Genomic DNA, 18,346 nt, shown 5'->3' on the forward strand with positions numbered 1-18,346 from the left:
CAGCAAATAAATATATAAATCAATAATAATAATACACACACCCCCTCAGTAATTTCATTTAGACTGCATAAGTCAACACAAGTGATGAAATCAATTGTGGGTGTCACTTCATTGAGCATTTTACCTAACCCTTCCACAAGTGTGTTTGTATTTCAGGGAAAACATATGACTCATATGATTCATTTATGCTAACCTCAGATGTTTTCCTTCTGGCCTTCTCTCTTTTCCATCTCCAGAATAACTCACTAAAAACATGTCCTGTTCTGCAGTTAGCAACAAAGATCTTTCAAAACACTTGTGATGAAACCTTGCACCTTTGCTGAATTGTCTTCCTACTATACAGTGTTTGTTATTAACATAATGTATATTATTCTGCTTGTATTCCTTTCACCATGGTATGATTTTATGATTTTTGTAGTTTTCCTCATTAAGATGGTTGTCCATTTCCAACTCCTCAGTAGTCTAAGTGCCTTTCTCACCCAACTTGATTCATCTCCTGCTCCCTCTTGAAACAGGGATTGCAGTCAACAGGTAAAAACTACCTAGTAATGCAAATAACATTCTGAGATGTGTTTCTTGGAGTTACCTGACATTCACAAAAAATGGATTTCCTGCTATTAGGCAGGTATGAGTCAAGTTTCAAAGAGAGAACTGAGCAATTCACCCTCAGTTATTCTTTCTCAGTGTTTTACAATTTAAGCCCCAAACCAGAGGAAACCCTGGTAGAATCATAGTATCTCAATGTGTCATGCTGTTGTTTTCCATAAATAAAATTACAGTTTTAACTAACTCAGAAAATCTATTTCACATTGCTAAAAGGATACAATCTACTGTAGCCTATGTAGCTACCTGTTTAAATACTAGCAGCTGAGGAAAGCTGAGGTTTTTTCTAGGAAAGATACAATATTTCTAAAGCCAGATTATCTAAACTGAAACTGAAGAAATTATTAACTGATTTTTTTTTTTTAAATTTAGCCAGAAATTGTTCTAAACTTCCTTATAGTATTTAGTGGCTGAGGCTATGCTGCAGTAGCAAGCTAATGATTTCATGATGTCTTCAAATTGTTATGTTATGGTATTTAATAAGAAATGTTCTCTCATAAAGTTACTCTTCTGAAGGAAGGTAGTTATGTAATAATGACAGTAATGTTTCTGATATTTATGTTCAGATTTCAGCACTGTGTATGTGTTCAGGTGCTGTATACTATCTGGGGTGACTGCAGTATCCTTCTGAGAGCTGACCATCTCAAAAGTATATGAATGGTCAGTTCATTCAAAAATTCCAGCCCTTTATCTTGTGATATATTTGAAGACTTTGCTGCCTATATTTCATTTTGCATTTTGCTATTTAGGATATCTCTAATGGTTAGCTAGTTGCTAATTGTTTTGAGTGCTGTTTCAAGTTTGTATGTAACTCAGGATACCTTTGATATTTTAAAAGGATAGCGGGAGTTTATGTTGTTTTCACCATTGTTTTCTTAGTGCTCTTAGTATTCTTAAAAGTGCATTTTGCCTATTTTGCCTCCAGTGAATTTTGCTACAACATCAAAGGAGTAGTTTCATTGTGATAAGTGATGTGTAGAAGTTATGAAATAGTTTGCAGAAGCAGCAACTTTTCTTGGATTTTGTTTGGCTGGTTGGTTTTGTGGTTTGTTTTTTCTTCCCTTCATTTCATCTCCTTTAAAAGAAACTCTCTCATTTAATAGCATTTCTGATTGTAGTGCCCTCAGAAAAGCTTCTCCTGGGTGTGTGTGCACACAGGTGGACTGGCTGACCAGTACAGCTCTAACCTATACAGTCAGATGAGCTGTTTGTCGTGGTTCCCTGTGTGAGGTTCGGTCTGCCACTACTGGAAGTATGAGGATGGGTGGGAACAGGAAAGCTGATCCATGAATTAGAAAAAAAGAAAGGAGGGGGGAAAGGGGAAGGAATGAGACTGAACACTAAATGAGGGCGTGGAGGTATGACTGAGCCTTTAAACATGACTTAGAAATAGTTAGACAGCCAGAGAATTCCAAAGGAATCTGGGGTTACCAAAGGCCTGTACAGAAGAGGGAGCCCTTTTCAAAATAACCAAGGGGAAACTAAAAGGTATTGTTTTAGAGAGTCCAGCTGTAATAAGTTCAGCAACTCAAACTTATTTTCTTCTGGCATTTAGAATGCAATAGGTAATAATTACAAATATGAACATTGCAAAAGTAACAGTCTCTGTTTTGTAAGTAATGAATCTCTCCATTAGGGAAGTAATAACTTCCTATTAATACATTTGTTCCAAGCATATGATCTACCAAGTCCTAAAATAAATTCTAAGCTTCCTTATATGAACCAAGTAGATATTTCCACTCCTTTCAAAGCTTAAGAACAAAAGCTGAAGTAAATTTGGGGTCAGTTATTCAATTTTATGCTGCGAATTAGAGGGTCTTGTCTCCAAGATCAGCTTTACAGGGTTACCAAGTGACTGATATGATACTGGATTCCTTCCTGTCATAATGCCATAAACATTCTGCTGGAACTTAGGTCAGTGCCTAAAATAACCTTGCTAATTGCAAGTCTCCAAGTGCCGGCTGAAATTTCAGTGAGGTGCCACACAGCAGATCTGGATGTTGGGAAATCACTACTGTAGCTCAGAACGTGCAGGGGAAGAGCAGACAGGCCTAAACTTGATCTGCACAACAACACAGGTAGAGGCAACAGACAATTCTCCACATTTAATGTAAAACAAAAGCTGTTGACTCTGCGCTGAAGATGGATTGGGTTACAGATCATCTATGGCTTACTTGTCTGTCTTTTAAACAGACATATATTTTTTGAATTGCTGGTTGCATGTAACTCCTTTAGCTGAGGAAAGGAAATGGGACATTCTTTTTTTTTGCAAAGCTGATAACTGAAAACTCTTCTTCCAGTATAAGTGAGGTAAGACACCGTTAAGCTGAAATATTTTACAAAATGTTAAAAAAGTGTGAAGCAATAAATTTTCAGTTTGATTTTTTTTTAATAAATCAGTTAGTTTTTAAATTCTTTAGAAGTACTGCATGACCTAAATGTGTTTGGTTTGTGTTTGATTTGTGTTTCCTGTATACTGTGAATCTAACTTGCAAAACTACAGATATTTTCTCTGTAGTTGTAGATTTCTTAATTCTTCAGTCTCTTTCACTCACTGTTCTACACACTGTAAAGTTTCTGCAATCACAATCTTAGGCTTGAACAATTAAAACTTTTCACTTCTGAATGTAAAAAAATGTTTGTCATGTGTAAAGTTCTTGGTCTCCTGTTTCTATGTGGATATTTTAGCTTTTTACTGGGTGTTGAGGTGAAACTTAATGCTCAGTCTTCTCTAGTCTCTTAGACATTACTCAGCTAACTTTTTATAGGTCACAGTATAATTAGAAATAGACACTTTAAGATTCTAATTGCATTACTTTGGCTACAATTTTGACCTATATTGTAGAAAGTTTTAGGAAACCATCAGAATGAAAATAATGTAGGTAATAGGAAACAAGGAACTTCATCATTATATGCAGATTTTACTAATTCTATTAGAACCTTAAAAAATTCTGTAGCTTTTCATAAGGAGACCAAATGTCCTGAAAAAATCTGTTGCTTATCACAGTTGCACTGGTTTAGCAGACCATTTAAAAAGTATTCTGAGCATTGTATGCTTTTCAAATGCCTTTTGTTTTAGTTTTGTTCTCAGCTAACAAAATTCTGTGTGTGCCATATCCTGAGGAATATGCTCAGACTGCTCAAAAGCATCTGTTCTCTCTGAAAAATTATTCATTCTTTTGAAATTGTGTCTACAGAAAAGTTCAAGAATTTTTAGGTTAGCCAAGGCTGGTTTTTTTAAAGATTTGCATTGGCTTAAGATGATAAAGGTTTTTGACTTCTCTGAAGCAAAAGTTGGCAGTGGATAGAGAATTGTTGACGTGTAGCTTCTACAAGGTGCCAGACGAATGGGAAATCAGCCCATGGATTATGGCAGCAGTTGCATCTGTTATTTGGATAGGAATTTTTCGTTGACTTTTAAAAGATTTTTATTTTTGCTCTTCAGCTGCCCATGCATCAGTGGGCAATTGCTCTTGTTTAGACTTTGCTGGCTAAACAAGTTAGTACTTTTCTTCTCTGTCATGGCAGTTGCCATATTCTTCTCCAAAGTGCTATTTGTGAAAGTTTCATTTAGAGCTCAGAAAGGAGGAGTGGAAAATTCTGCTACAGCTTTATGTGCTTAAGACTAGGCTAAGTGTAGTAGGTGCCTATTCTTGCTCCATTTCATATCCTTTTCTGATTGCTGCTTCATCTGTTGAGATGTGTCAGTAAAGTAGGAGTCTGAATTAATTCTATTCCATATAAGTAAAACTACAGAGGAGTTTTTGCTCTTCTCTAGGCATGTCCATAATACCATTTTATTTTGGATTGGGAGTGTGATTTTGAAGTGGATCTGCTGTTTATCCCTATTCAGCACTCCTGGGTTCATGCTGGAGAGCAGTCCCACCATGTGCAAACTGCTTGCTATTGCTCACAGTCCCTGCCATGTAGAGGTTTCTTTTTAAAATTTTCTTACTCAATTCCCTTGTCTCTGCTTATGTTTCATTTATTGTCACATCTGTGGTGATATTTTCTTTTGCCTTTCTTCTAACTTGGTAACTTTTTGTGCAGTCAGATTTTGCATTTAATGTTGATGTGATTGCCTTGAATGAGATACATAGTTGGTAGGGTAATTAATTGCCTCTTCCATATCTATTGTCTCTACTGAAAAGTGAAGAAACTTTCTCAGGAATGAATACTTCTCCTGGCTTACTTTGTTTGCACTATGCTTACCTCAGACACAAAATCAGAAAGTGTAGAGTCAAGTTTAATTCTGATTATTACCTGAATTTCATTTTAAGTCTGCAAAACGATTTTCATAAATTAAAACATATTCAGCTGAAATTTATGAATTATTTTGATGATCCTGATTCCATCTGACATCGTAAAAGACATAATGAAATATAAACAGTAATGGTAAATTTTAGAAATTCTTCATACTTTGAAATTCAAAGGATGGTAAGATTAATGTTTTGGGAAAGGGTCATTACAATGAGCAATTGTAATGTTCTGCCATCCTTCATGCTTCAGTCTTGGAGTGTGATACACCTCTGTTAAGAACTGTGGCCTCCCTTGACCCTTTATTAAAGGAGCTAAACAGTTGCTTTGGGTTTTAGTACCTCTTCTTGCTGGAAGTTAATTTATAGTAATAGCTGAGAGGAATCACAATGTTCTACATAACATATTAATATTTGATTAATGTAGGACATTTTTGATTAATATTGGGCTGGATACTGAATTATAGTCAGTGGTAGAATTTTAAGAGAATTGATGTAGAGGGGATATATAAATATATTAGGTTTGGCAGACTTGCTGTTATCAATACTATTTCAAGAATTTCTCAGCTGACTAAGCTTCCCATTAGCTCAGGGTGACTCAGTGTCTCACGAAATTCTTGATGAGGTCTGTGAAAAGGCCTCAATATTTAGGAGCTTTAAGAGAAATAAGAAAAATTTGTTTCAGAATATCAATGCTCCTTTTGTTTTACTCAAACTTGCCAATATTGGCTGATCTGACTGTGGCTTATCAAGAAAAGGAAAATATTTTTTGTTTTTCTATAGCCTTATGGATTTCATGTGTCGATAGAACATGACCTGCACAGAAATACATAGTATTTTTGAAATGTGTTGAAAATTCAAAATGTTCTTTTCAAGATTGTTGCACAGTAAAACCATAAAGATTGCTGTACAGTAAAACCTACCAGAATTAGACAGTCCCTCAGTGTCTGTGGGTGTTCTATGACCTGTGTGAGGGGAGGCAGTGCAGCTGGGCAGGGTGAGCAGGCTCTGGCAGGGCTGTTGGCTGGAGCAGTACTGAGCAGGGGTTACTGTATTTCCAGGCTCACATCCAGCCCAGCCCAGCACACCCCCTTCAGCTCAGAGGAAAGCTTGTGACCCAGCTAGGGCTCTGCAGAGCCAGCCCAGTTGTTACAAGAAGAATATGGAAATATGAATACTTGTAATTTATGTGCCACTTACCTTTTCTCTTCCCTGTCTGTTCTTCAGAATACCACAATTCAGGGATCCAGTGCCATTTTTTGTTCATCTTATTATCAGAGGAAGAGAAAAGATTTGCCTTTGTCTAAATTTTGGATTCAGTTCAAGGCTAAATTGATGATGGCTACTTTTGCAGGAGATATAAATTTTTACACATGATTTAAAGGCACAAACACACATTAGAAGCTTGAAGCCACTAGGTTCATTAACTTCTGCACAGACAAGTTTGACTATTGAATTTCAAAGGGTTGCTTTACAAGCCCAGGCATGGGAACAACCATTCTCTTTCTCATTGAGCCTGCACAGTGGCAAGAGTTACAACTCATCACTGAAAGCTACAGTCTAGACAAAGATAATTTATAACTTATCACTTTAGCTTGAAAATAAAATGGCACATAAAGAAGCTTGTTCAGGGATAAAACTGTTTACTGTCAGCACAAGAAACAGTTTATCTCACAGGCCATCCTGTCTTGCTTTCCTAAAGAGGGAAAGGACACTGTCTTTGAAAGTGCTTTATAAATCAAGGATCCTATCCCAGTATTCCAGTTAGCAACCTGTAATAAACATATTTTCCCCTCTCTCTCTATATATATATATATGCATAAAAATGAATAAATATTTAGATAAACACTGCTCATTTCCTCCTTTCAAAGCACTCCAGTCCTACTGTGTAATGCACAAGTACTTTCTCAAGCAGCAACATCTTAACAGCCATTTAGTGCCTTACACCAGAAAATTCTCTTGTAAAGCCAAAAATCAGCACCGTTAGAATTATCCTAACAGAGCATAAGCTGTATTCTCAGAACTGTCACACTGGAATATGCCTTGTAGGAATTTGTTTTTGGAACGTGCTCTACAGCGTTGTAACATGTTTCTAAATTACAAGCACAGTGTGTTTTAATAGTTTTAACTAAAATATTATGTCTAATTTAAATATTTAGACCCAATTCTAGTATTAAAATGCTAATGTCTATCATGCCTATATTTATAAGCAGCTAGAACAAGCAACTATTATTGACAGAGAATTTTAGTTTCCTTAGAGACAATTTTTTTGTAAAGAAGTGCTTTATGTTGCAGATATGGCAATTTTACTAGCTTATCTTAGGAGAATTTCTGACCAATTTTCTGCAAATATGGTGCAAAAAGTGAGGTTTTGATCATTTGTATACAGCACACTTTCCTACATCTAAATCAAAAATTTGAGGATACTATGGACATAATTTTTAAAAAAAAATTTATATATAAATCTGTATTAATATTATAGCCATGTAGGATGACAGTGAGATTTGGAAATAATCAGAGAGCATGAAATACTAGTTAATATTAGTTAGTTGCTTTTGTGTGTAAAGTCCCGTGTAAGCATGCAGTTTGAATGGTTCAGATAGCTTTGAATGTCATGCCAGTCCCATAAGTACAGATTTCCAGTTTGTTCCCCATGATATTCCTTCTAAAAAAGCCTGCAAAACCCCCTACCCTAGTTTTCCTTTTGTGAGTGTGAACTTGGTGGGGGGGATTGGTGGGGTGTAGTTTTGTCTTTATTGCATTTCAGGCCAAAAATGACAGGAACATTTTCTGTGATATATGTTAAACATATCAGACTAATGAGGAACAATTTTTAATGTATAATCTAATCAGGAATCACAGAAATCATAACCACCAGGAACTGTAGTGACAAGACAAGGGGAAATGGCTTCAAATTGGAGGAGAATGGGTTTAGGTTAGCTATTAAGAACAGATATTATTGGGGAGGTGGAGGGGCTCTGGCACAGGTTGCCCAGGGAAGCTGTGGCTGCCCCATCCCTGGAAGGGTTCAAGGCCAGGTTGGATGGGGCTCTGAGCAGCCTGGCCTAGTGGGAGGTGTTCCTGCCTGTGGCAGCAGGGCTGGAATGAAATGATCTTTACGGTCCCTTTCAACCCAAACCATTCTCTGATTCTGTGATGAGGGACTTGATCAGTCTGCCCAAAGAGTTCTTTCCATAATTAAATAAATTTCACATGCAATTATAGAAATGAAATTAGAAAAAAAGTCATGTACATTTTAGATGTCTTTAAGACATATTTTTTTTCCTAAAATTGTTTTCTTTATTTCTTCATTCACTTAAGACATTAGGTAGGTAAAATAGTTTTCTTCCAGTCATTTGAATAGTTTTTCCTCAAAATAGAAAATTTAATTTTTTTTTTGTTTGTTTGCTTGGTTTTTTAATTGTTTTGGTTTTTTTTGTGTGTGAATGTTTTTTAATGTGGTATGTGGAGATTATTTTATTTATTTATTTATTTATTTATTTATTTATTTATTTCTGGCACAGCTTTATACATTCTGACCCTGACTCTTACAATATAGTAAGTGATATCCAGAATGGAAGAATCCTCCTGGTATGCTGGGTAGGTGGTAGCTGTTTCAGAGTGCAGGAAGTGCCTCCAGATGCTCTAAGTGTTTTGTAATTGTTACTAACTCATTGGGAGATCTTCAATGGCTTTCCAACTGACTTCAATGTTTGTCATTCAGCAGAGAGGGCAGGAAGGTCACAAAAATCAAGAGCACACAAAATAGACTCCAAGGCTTCTTTTCCATGTTTCTAAACCAAGCAAAAAAAATCTCAGTAATTACCATAAGATTGCCTTAATTAAATACTAGCTTTTGGTCTTTTCCAGTCAAAATGATTCTGTGATTCATTGAACAACATAAAAGTGGACCACAGTGCCAATAAAGTGAAGTCTGGTAATAAAGACCAAGAGAGATTGTGTCCCTGTTGCTGTCCTAAATAATGACTGATGGAAAATAACTTCAAAGACATGCCACAGAAGCTCTTGGAAGCTTAGCTGCAGTGATATAAACAGCCACTTATCTTGAAAACTTCCTATCATGCTATCAATTTTCATTATAGGAGACCTGGCACAGATGGTAGTTCTTCACTTCTGACTCTTCATATCTCATTTGAGATGAGAGTAGAGTCTCACCATCCTTTATTAAATTCTGTTATAGTCACTAAGCATCAGTCAAAGAGAGTGAATGGAGTTAGTATTCTTTGGCTTAAGCAAGTCAAAATATTTTGATTTAAATTTTTCGGTTGTATTCTGCATGCCTCTGCAGAAGGGCCTGAGTTTTTCTCATGTGTGAACTTGAAGTTCCTTTCATTCAGCAATTCAGTGTTGTGCAAAATACTGTGCTATTTATGTAAGGATACATTTTGTTTGTAATTCAAAACTTCATTATTTCAAGTACAAGACTTTTTTCCAATAATTTTTTTCTCTTTTACCTAAAATCTTCTCTTGAGAGCAGCTGTTTTCAATGACCCTAATTAAATCTATTGAATTTAATAAAAACCTGAGTCTTTCTAAAGAAATCTATAAACTGAAAAAATAAGATAGAAACACCTATTTTGATTGTCTGACCAGAAAATCGAACTCAGACAATAAAGAACCTATGATTCTGCAGAAAGCTTAAGCAATTACTGAAATTTTCTAAGTCTATGGCAAGAGTAATTCCAAATCTTCAAACTGAAAATTATGAGACAACAAGAGTGGGACACATTCAAAGCTGAACTGTCAGGGTTAATAGTTTGCTAGCCTAGATGTTTGAAGCTCACTATTTTCAAAAGGATAACCAGTTTTGCTGGAAAATTATTGAACAATTTGTGCAATAGCATTGAATTCAGCTAGCTACTTCATATTGTAGATAAAATTATAGAAGTTATGATCAAATAATAGGAGTGGTCTTCTTTCTGATTCTTCATATAGCTGACATGATTTTTATAGCATTAAGTTTTTGTCTGCATTGGCTGGAATGGTAGTCAGGGTTTTCTCACAGCCAGGGAAGTGTTCTCTACACTTTGAGGTCAAAATCTGCCTCTTCCTGGCCAGGCTATCAGGAACAGGTTGGCTTAGCTACTGCAGAGTTTAAATGTTCACTCTGAGGAAAATGTACTTCCATTTGCATCCTCAATTTTTATTTCTGTGTGTTTATAATTAAAAATAGTTAGAAATGCTTTTAAATTACACTTAGTAGATATGGTATATAGAAAGTAAGAAAATGCTGAGTAAAGAGAGTTAAAAAAAGTAAGAATCAAAGGCAGCTATCAAGAGAGTTGGAAAATATATCCTACAGTCTTCTATTATGGTAGAAAAAGTAGAGTTATGTGAAGAGGATGACAAGGTATTTGAAGGATGTTTTCATAAATCTCTCTTCCATTTAATAAATATGAATAGATATTCCATTTAGATATATGGATATATAACACATGATGAATGTGCTTAGTATAAAGCTAACTCTTTTTTTTTTTTCTTATTTCTTTGTGATCTTAAAAAATCAGTGTAATTTAGAAATATATATATATATAAATACTATTATCCAATGAACTGGCATTTGAAGAATGCATTTTTTTTCCCAACTTGTCTCTACTACAACTTGGTTTACTAGGTTTTCATAGAAGTTTGGTATTTTTCCTCTTTTGTCAGAAGTAGCTGGAGACAAAACCTGCTACTCTATTGCACAGTTCAGCACTATTTATCTTCTTGTGTGAAGAACTGTTCTAGAGTACCCCTGCAATGATGCCTTCCAGGATGTAGTGCAAAACCAGACTTGATATCAAATGTCATATTTATGCTGAATTAAGTTTTAATTATTTTAAAAATTTCAAAGATAGGCCTTGGTAAAAATCAGTTTGCTTTATCTTGACTGAGATAAATGAAAATTTGTACAGTTATGCATGGAAGGACTGTTATTCAGTGATAACTTTAATAGGAAAATTCTCCAAACACCGTGGGCACATTGCACAGTAGAACCACTGGAAGTTCAGGAATGTGAAAACAATATTTAGTTGCAGAGTTTACATCACTTCCCACAACAACTTTTTGGCTGCATTCACCTTGGATTTGCAGTTTCTCTCACAAATGTAATTCATGTCTGAGTGTTACCATTGTCAGGAATATCTCAGAAGTGGCTGGCCCAGACCTGTCTGCACAGTTCTCTTTCCAAACAGCTCTGATGTGCCTCATTTTATTGCCATAACTTTTCCTGTGACTCTCCAGTTTCACTGCTGGCCTTAAGAGTGATTTTGTGCCTCAGCTATTTGAAGATTCCTGAGTGATCCAAATGCTTCCTTGTAATTAAGAATCTGGCCTGTGGTGAACGCTGTCTTCAGAAAGTCTTTTTCCATTAAATTACTGATTAAATTTAGTAGGAGAAATAAACATTTGATAGCAGCCTCTCTTCCCTGCAGCCATTCCCTCCTGCAGAAAAAGTGCAGGCTGGCCTAGGTTTGTAAGACAGTGCAGCTGGTCCTGGCAAGTGATCTGGAATAACTTCCAGCAGCAACTGCCCTGTTTCTGGACAAAAGGATCCTTTTGCATGTTCCCAGTCTGTTTGATCCTTTGGCCCTAGCAATGGTCCATATGGCAAAACAAATGCAAATTGCTGGAATCCCAGCACAGGAGTTTCACCATTAACATTTCAGGCATTTTTCCTCAGCCTGAAGTGCTTGGCGTGTGATATCACATCTTTCTTCCATTCTTCTTGCTCATTTTTCTTGCAGAAAAATAGTCAACCAATATACTTACACAACAAATAAACTAATAAGACACATAAATACTAATAAATTATCACAGATACACTCTGTAACAATTACATAGAAACCATTAGCAGCTCTGTCAAAGAACTGATGATTTGACATCTTTTTCACATTATTTCTAAGTACAGGGATATAAGAATGTAACTCACCAATTCCTGAGATAACAAAACACAGTTGAAACATGCCTACTTAGGGTTCACAAACCTAATATTTATTTTCAAAACTTTTTTGAGAATTTTTCAATTGCAATATTTGTTCAATAGAAAGTGGATCATCTTAGATCCACTTGCTGGAATTTTGCAATAATTTAAATGTTCCTCACTTAAAATAATGAGAGTAAATTAATCAAAATAAAAGCCAAGCTGGAAAAGAGAATAATGTATAGAAAACAATGGCAGGCCAGGAAAAGAAACTATCAGTAGCATGTGTGGTATCATGAGGGAAGAGCAGAGAAGCTTTGGGGACCAAGGTATTTCCAAGGTGTCAGTGTCAGCAGAAGGCAAGGGTCAGGGATTTCAGAGCCTTCCTGGTAGCTGCTTTCCTTTGCATTCTTCACCCAGTATAATGCATTCATTTCCCTCAGTCACTGAGTGCCACAGCCACACAAGGTGCACTCCAGCACTTCAGAGGCTTTTTGACAGGCTGCAGGTAACTTGCAGTCAGTCCAGGCCTTTCCCTGACAGTTGATTTTGCTTAGTCAAAGTCTGGATTTTTCATGTATGGTTATTTTGTTTGACTTGTTTACCTAAAAATAGCTGCAAAAAATTATGTGTGGCATTTGCTCCTAAGGTTTTACCAGTAATAGAAGAGAACAATTTTATCTTTATTGTAACACAATGTACAGCAGATATGGAGGAGAAAAATGAGAAACTATTTCTTTGTGAAGTCAGAGTGCATTTTAAAGGAAAAATACCATTCTAAAAGATGTTCAGAAATAAAAATCTCTCTCTTTTCCCTTCTAATATATACATAAGCATAAAAGGGCAGTGCAGAGAGTTAATTTATAATTTTCAAGATCAACTAAAGTAACAAATCTAAAAATTCTGTGGCATTTATTCAACTTTTTTTTTCTGCAGAGAAGAATTTGTACATTCTGATTGGAATATTTGTCTTCTGAAGAATTAAAAAGCACTTAGACCAACTAGATAGACATTTTCTTAAGTCATACATTATATTTACATGTGCAGCAGTTGTGAGATGCAGTACCAATCTGTTTTTCCTGCTGAGGTTTTACTGCAAGATGAAAGAAAACAATCTCCAATATAGCTTCTCTGTCACTGATACCAACTCTAAAGCAACATAGTCCAAACTTGCATCTTTCAGTACTTTCACATACATCTTAATACAATTTCTTAGGGACCAGAGAGAAAATACTTTTAAAGGTCAACATCAAAGTGGTTTTCATTGACTCTTGACTCTTGTTTATGCTCTTTTTCTTCATCTACTGCAGTGTTTGAAATTCAGGTTATTTTAGTTAACATGGAGGGCTATGAGGAGGCTGAAGGATTCAGCAGCTGCAAATTACAGGATCAGCTGTCTGCAAGACTGAGTGAAGTGGGCAGTTGGCAGCCAAATGGGGTACAACCCCTGTAGCCTTAGAAATTCCACAGTCATACTACAGGAAAGCCCATGAGAGGATGATAAAATCTTTACCTTAATGTTGTTATGAAACAGTGTAAAAATAAAAAAGCCTAGCTGACATGTGAGATTAATGATTATAAAAATTGGTTAGGCAGTGGTGCTTTCTAAAAATCTAATTATATTATCTAAAAATTTCATTATCATGATATGAAACTATATACTATTAAAATAGGGAAGATTTTGTCCATATATGTATAGGCTTTATATTATTCCTGTTGACATGGAACTATGCTTATTTACAGACAGATGCCCATAGATTATTACTTAAAAGTGCATTATTTATATTATCTATCTGCCACTTCTGGTAAGAGCAACTGGCACTCATGGCAGCATTTAGTTACTATCTCGTGACACTGCTGTTCTTTATTTATAAATACAAAGTGCAGAAAGGCACAAAGCAGTGTTCTGCTGGTTTTGCTCTATCTAATGCTGTCACCTGCAAGGAGTTAGGAAGAATGAGTAGAATGAAACCATGTTGCACCAGGTCTTGATACTGAGCCTCAACAAAATCATGAACTTACTGTAACTTTTACAAGACTTTTTTGTGCACTATTTGAACTGTGTGAATTATTACAGAAAATTATTAAATTCAAAGCTGTGCTATTTGTAATTATTTAACTTTACTCAATTATATGTAAATCTAGATATCAGGTACAGTAAAAAGAAAAAGTGCAACTAGAAAATGTCAACTGGATTTGACATTGCATTGTTTCCTCTCGATATGCTTGATTTGTGCCAGTCAAGTGTAGAGAAAAGATGCAAGTAAATAGGATGCAGATTTAATAATGCTGTTCTGCTGAACACTAATCAGCATTAACTTACATGGCAGAAGTTAGCATTTCTTTGTAATTATTTTCACCTGAAGGCTAGCATTAACTTTTACACAGTTATTCTGTCATTGGCACAGCCTTCACCTTCACACCATCATATGACAGTTAAAATCAAGGAAAGGGGGTATCAGTAGGGCCCAAAATTATTTTTTTAAAAGCTTTATGTAAGCCACCCATGCTGTCTATAACCTAAATCCTTTAAGAGCTGGTGCTTTGTCTTTTACTGACATGGTAGTCTTATATGATAAGATCAGAGAATGTGATTTTGGATGTGACCAAATGCGGGCTTAGGTCTTCTCCATGTTACTGAAGCTGTAAGGAGCTGTTAATTCCTTGTTAGTACATAAAGCACTTGGCTGTTGCTGTGTGCCACAGTGATCTGTAAGAAAGTAGACTTTGCTTTTTGAGGAAAAACAAGCAACTTCTAGCTAGCCAACTTCTAGCAAAAATTAACAGCATATGTTGAATATCTGCTTCTTTCAAACCTCAAGTGGTGCTGGGATTTGCATTTCAGTACAAAGTTGGTTTGTCGTGGAAAGTTTGTCTACTTCAGAAGCCCGAGATGCTTTTGTAGCTAGCATAATGGGACATCAAGAGAAAATTTGTTTGAAGTGTGGGTCTGAGTTCTTGATTTAGAGTATTATCTAGATACAGTAGCCAGTATTTTCAGTGCATTATCAAAAAATTGTCAGAAGACACTTGTTCATTGTTGGTTCTTTTTATGGCTTTGTGTTTTCAACCACTTTGAGAATTCATGTGGTGGTTGAATTCAGCATGTAACTGTATGTGTGAAGCTTGAAAAAATTAAAAACTTGTTTTGGAGTCTAGCACATCTTTAAGGTCATTCACATAAATAGTCTAAATGTATTAAGTACTTTTCTGTAGACTGTATCTAATTTACAAAATTACTGTTACTGGACACAATCTATTATTTAATCATTGAAATGAAAATGAAACTGCGTTATAGCCAAGAGGAAAAAACCATTAACAATCTTGAAGAATTAAATGCAAATTGAGTTAAAGTAATTCATTAGAAATATTCTTTAAACATTTGAAGCAACATAGAATTATAGCTGTGCTTTTCAGTCGTGTATCAGTTGTAGTTGGCTAAATGAATAATATGATCTTTTTCCAAAGCTCAGCGAGTTTTAGCTTTGCATGTTTGTAGCATAGATGTGCACACTAATCTGGTAACAGGAGTGTGCATTTGCTCACCTGGAAGTGTGTGGAAATAGGAAGCCCTGAGCACTTGTAGCACTACATGTTGGCAGGTGAGGCTGTCTGTGTTGTACTTGCCAACAGAGATGCTGACTGTTGCAGCAAGGGGCTGAGGGTACAGGGGAGGAGATGCTGCCTTTCTCTCAATGCATCTGCAGTGATCTGCTCATTGAAACCCCAAAGTTTTGTGCTCATCTGGCATTTCTGAGAACTACAGCAGAGGACTTGATGTAACTGTCAGTGTTTTATTAAAATGAGCCCCCACCAATGGAACCTGATAACAGCTAATATTGTACTATCTGTTGTACAAAATTATTTAATATTATCTAGAGATTTGATTTTAGTTTAATTTGTTGCATACATGCAATTACATATTAAATACTTTGCCTTTACTTTAATATTGAAGATGCCAAATCTGATCTTAAAGAAAGTACTGTACTATATTATTAATTTATAAATAATCAGGCTTTCTGATTTTCCTGTTATGCTACTGCTGTATAAAATGCTTAATCATCAGAGACATAAGGTTTCATTGTAATTGTCTGATAGAGTTGTTTCAATAGCAAATTTGAAATGAAAAATTATAATTATTTTCACTTTTATTTATATAGATATATAAAGGAGATTTCAGAAGGTTTGAATTAAATTTTTTTTTTTAGGAAGTAGCTCTTGGATTTAAATATGTTATTAAGTCGCCTTAATCTTAGTCACCTTAAGTCACTGCCAGAGACATTGGATAAAAACTTCTAGGGTCCAGTGCCAATTTTTTTCAGTGTTTTAGTCACATTTCCTTGTATATAACATGCTTTTTACACATAGTTTTCCAGCAGAAATGTTATATAGAGTGTTATTTGCTCAATAGCCTATGCCTAAATGTTCTTTAGCATTGTGATTTGTCCTTTCACAAAGAGAAAGAAGAGTAGATTGGAATTATTTTACTGTGTATGCAACACAATCTTAATAATCTGTAACATTCATTTTAAATTTGGAGGACACAATCCTATACAAAGTTTAGCTTTGTAACCTGGTAACCCATATTTTCTTCCTTCTTTCTCAACATAGCTGTTTCCAGCTTCCCTGTTTTCCCTCTTTCTCCTTTTCCACCCACCTTCTGTTCAGTTTGGTGCCTAGAGCAAAAATCAGTGCCCTGTCACCACCACAGACAGCAATGGGTAGCAGAAGTAGCTTATTCCCATTGAGTCTATCCCAGACTTTTGTCCTTCTTGGTTATAAAGGTTAGATTTAAATTCTGTCCAAATGAATTTTTTTTTATGATGGCACAGACCAGGTTCTTTGCATTTTAACTGGAGGGTACGTGTGTGTGAGTAGCAGAGAGGGAGACAGCTCCTGGCAATCTTATCACTTTCATTGCTATTGCTGTCTTCTAGGATGTCACTTAATGGTGTTAGTTTTCTGCTTGTGATTCATGTGATCTTGTTGTGCCATCCTTCTTTATTGTGTGCTGTCTCTGCACTTACTGAGCAGTACTGCCAAACAGGACAGCTGCTGGTTCAGTTGCTGTAGCATTGCCATGAATTAAAAAAAAGAAAAAAAGTCTGGATGTATTAATTACAGTTTACTTCCTCTATGAAAAATCTATTCTGCATTTAAGTAAAAGTACGTGAAAAGTAGATCTGATCCATGAAATGACCATGCCAGTAGCTAAATATCTACTTTATTTTTCCATTACAGGATATTTGTGAAGATATATCTGATCATGTTGAACAAATTCATGCTCTCCTAGAGACTGAGTTTTCCCTGAAGCTTCTGTCTTACTCTGTCAATGTGATAGTCGATATCCACACAGTGCAACTGCTCTGGCACCAGCTACGTGTTTCTGTCCTGGTTCTGAGAGAACGTATTCTCCAGGGACTACAGGACGCCAATGGAAACTACACCAGGCAGACTGATATTCTGCAAGCATTTTCTGAAGAGACTAAGGAGGTACAGTAACTAAATCCCATTTGAAGGGTTTTATCTGTGTTCCAAGCACCTCATCCCTCTAGCAAATTTAAAATTGGTAGGATGACAGGTTTAAGGATGACTTAATTCTAGATATTTTGCTAAATTGGTTTTAATTCGTTAAAAAAATTTTAGCTGATACCTGTTCTTTTGAACCAAATTAGTGCAAATTAAGGTCAACTTTCAGAAATGTCATACTAGTGGCAATATTTTCTAGCAATGTTTCCTCTTGATTGAAATATTTTTCAGAAAGGATTTGAAAGACTTACAGAGGTGCATCTGTTCCAAAGCTAGTCATCATCTGGTCACTTGGATATTTAAGGTTTACAGCCAATTCAAAAGTTAATTTCAGTCTACTGTGATTTCTTCAGTGAAAGTTTAGACATTTCCTTTCTGCATACACAAATGTGAAGCTTACAAAATGTTTCCAGAACTTTCCAGCTTAGGTCAACATTCCCCTATAGCAAGATGATGGTCTTTATTTGAGTGGCAATTCTGCATTATGCCTTTAAACAGTAGTGAATTTTTTTCTGAGAAACAGTGATGCAAGAATCGTACACAGTTTTCTCTGACTGTGTGCCAAATTTACATACCTGTAAATGGTTTGTGAAGTTGGGTTCTATTAACTAAAATGCCTTTTCCTTTGAATTTATCATTACTAAATTAACTTAGTCAAAAGGACACTCCTGGCCTACTTTTTTAAACTTAAAGATGATGGACATTTTTGGTAGGGTAATTAATGGTTAATAGATAGCATGCCAAAGACTTTTCATTTCAGTCCTAAATTTAGGATAAAATGCTTTAGTAATGGTTAGGTGCATTTTCAGAAAGACACCTCTAGATCAGTGGCATAAATTCTGTGACCTGTTTTACAGAGGAAGTCAGAAGTCACCTAGACATGTCCTGAGTTTCATACCACTCAAGTTCAAAGAGAATATGAATAATTCTCTGCTCCATGTTGGGTTTTATATTTTTCTTTGGCATAACGAAGAGGGTGGTCCAGAAATCAATGCTCAGAGATGCCCAGGCCCATCTTTCACACCCCTTCTTC

At 35.7% G+C, this 18,346-nt stretch overlaps 1 protein-coding gene across 1 annotated transcript in view; it reads left to right on the forward strand.

Moving 5' to 3' along the window:
- Positions 1-18,346, forward strand: part of AKAP6 (A-kinase anchoring protein 6) — a 211,012-nt gene that overhangs the window by 15,127 nt on the left and 177,539 nt on the right. The window contains exon 2 of the mRNA XM_059849889.1: positions 17,026-17,277. Within this exon, the coding sequence (XP_059705872.1) occupies positions 17,026-17,277 (252 nt within the window). The remainder of the gene's footprint in view (positions 1-17,025; positions 17,278-18,346) is intronic.

The sequence above is a fragment of the Haemorhous mexicanus genome, chromosome 6 (genome assembly GCF_027477595.1).
Source record: "Haemorhous mexicanus isolate bHaeMex1 chromosome 6, bHaeMex1.pri, whole genome shotgun sequence".
NCBI lineage: Eukaryota > Metazoa > Chordata > Aves > Passeriformes > Fringillidae > Haemorhous > Haemorhous mexicanus.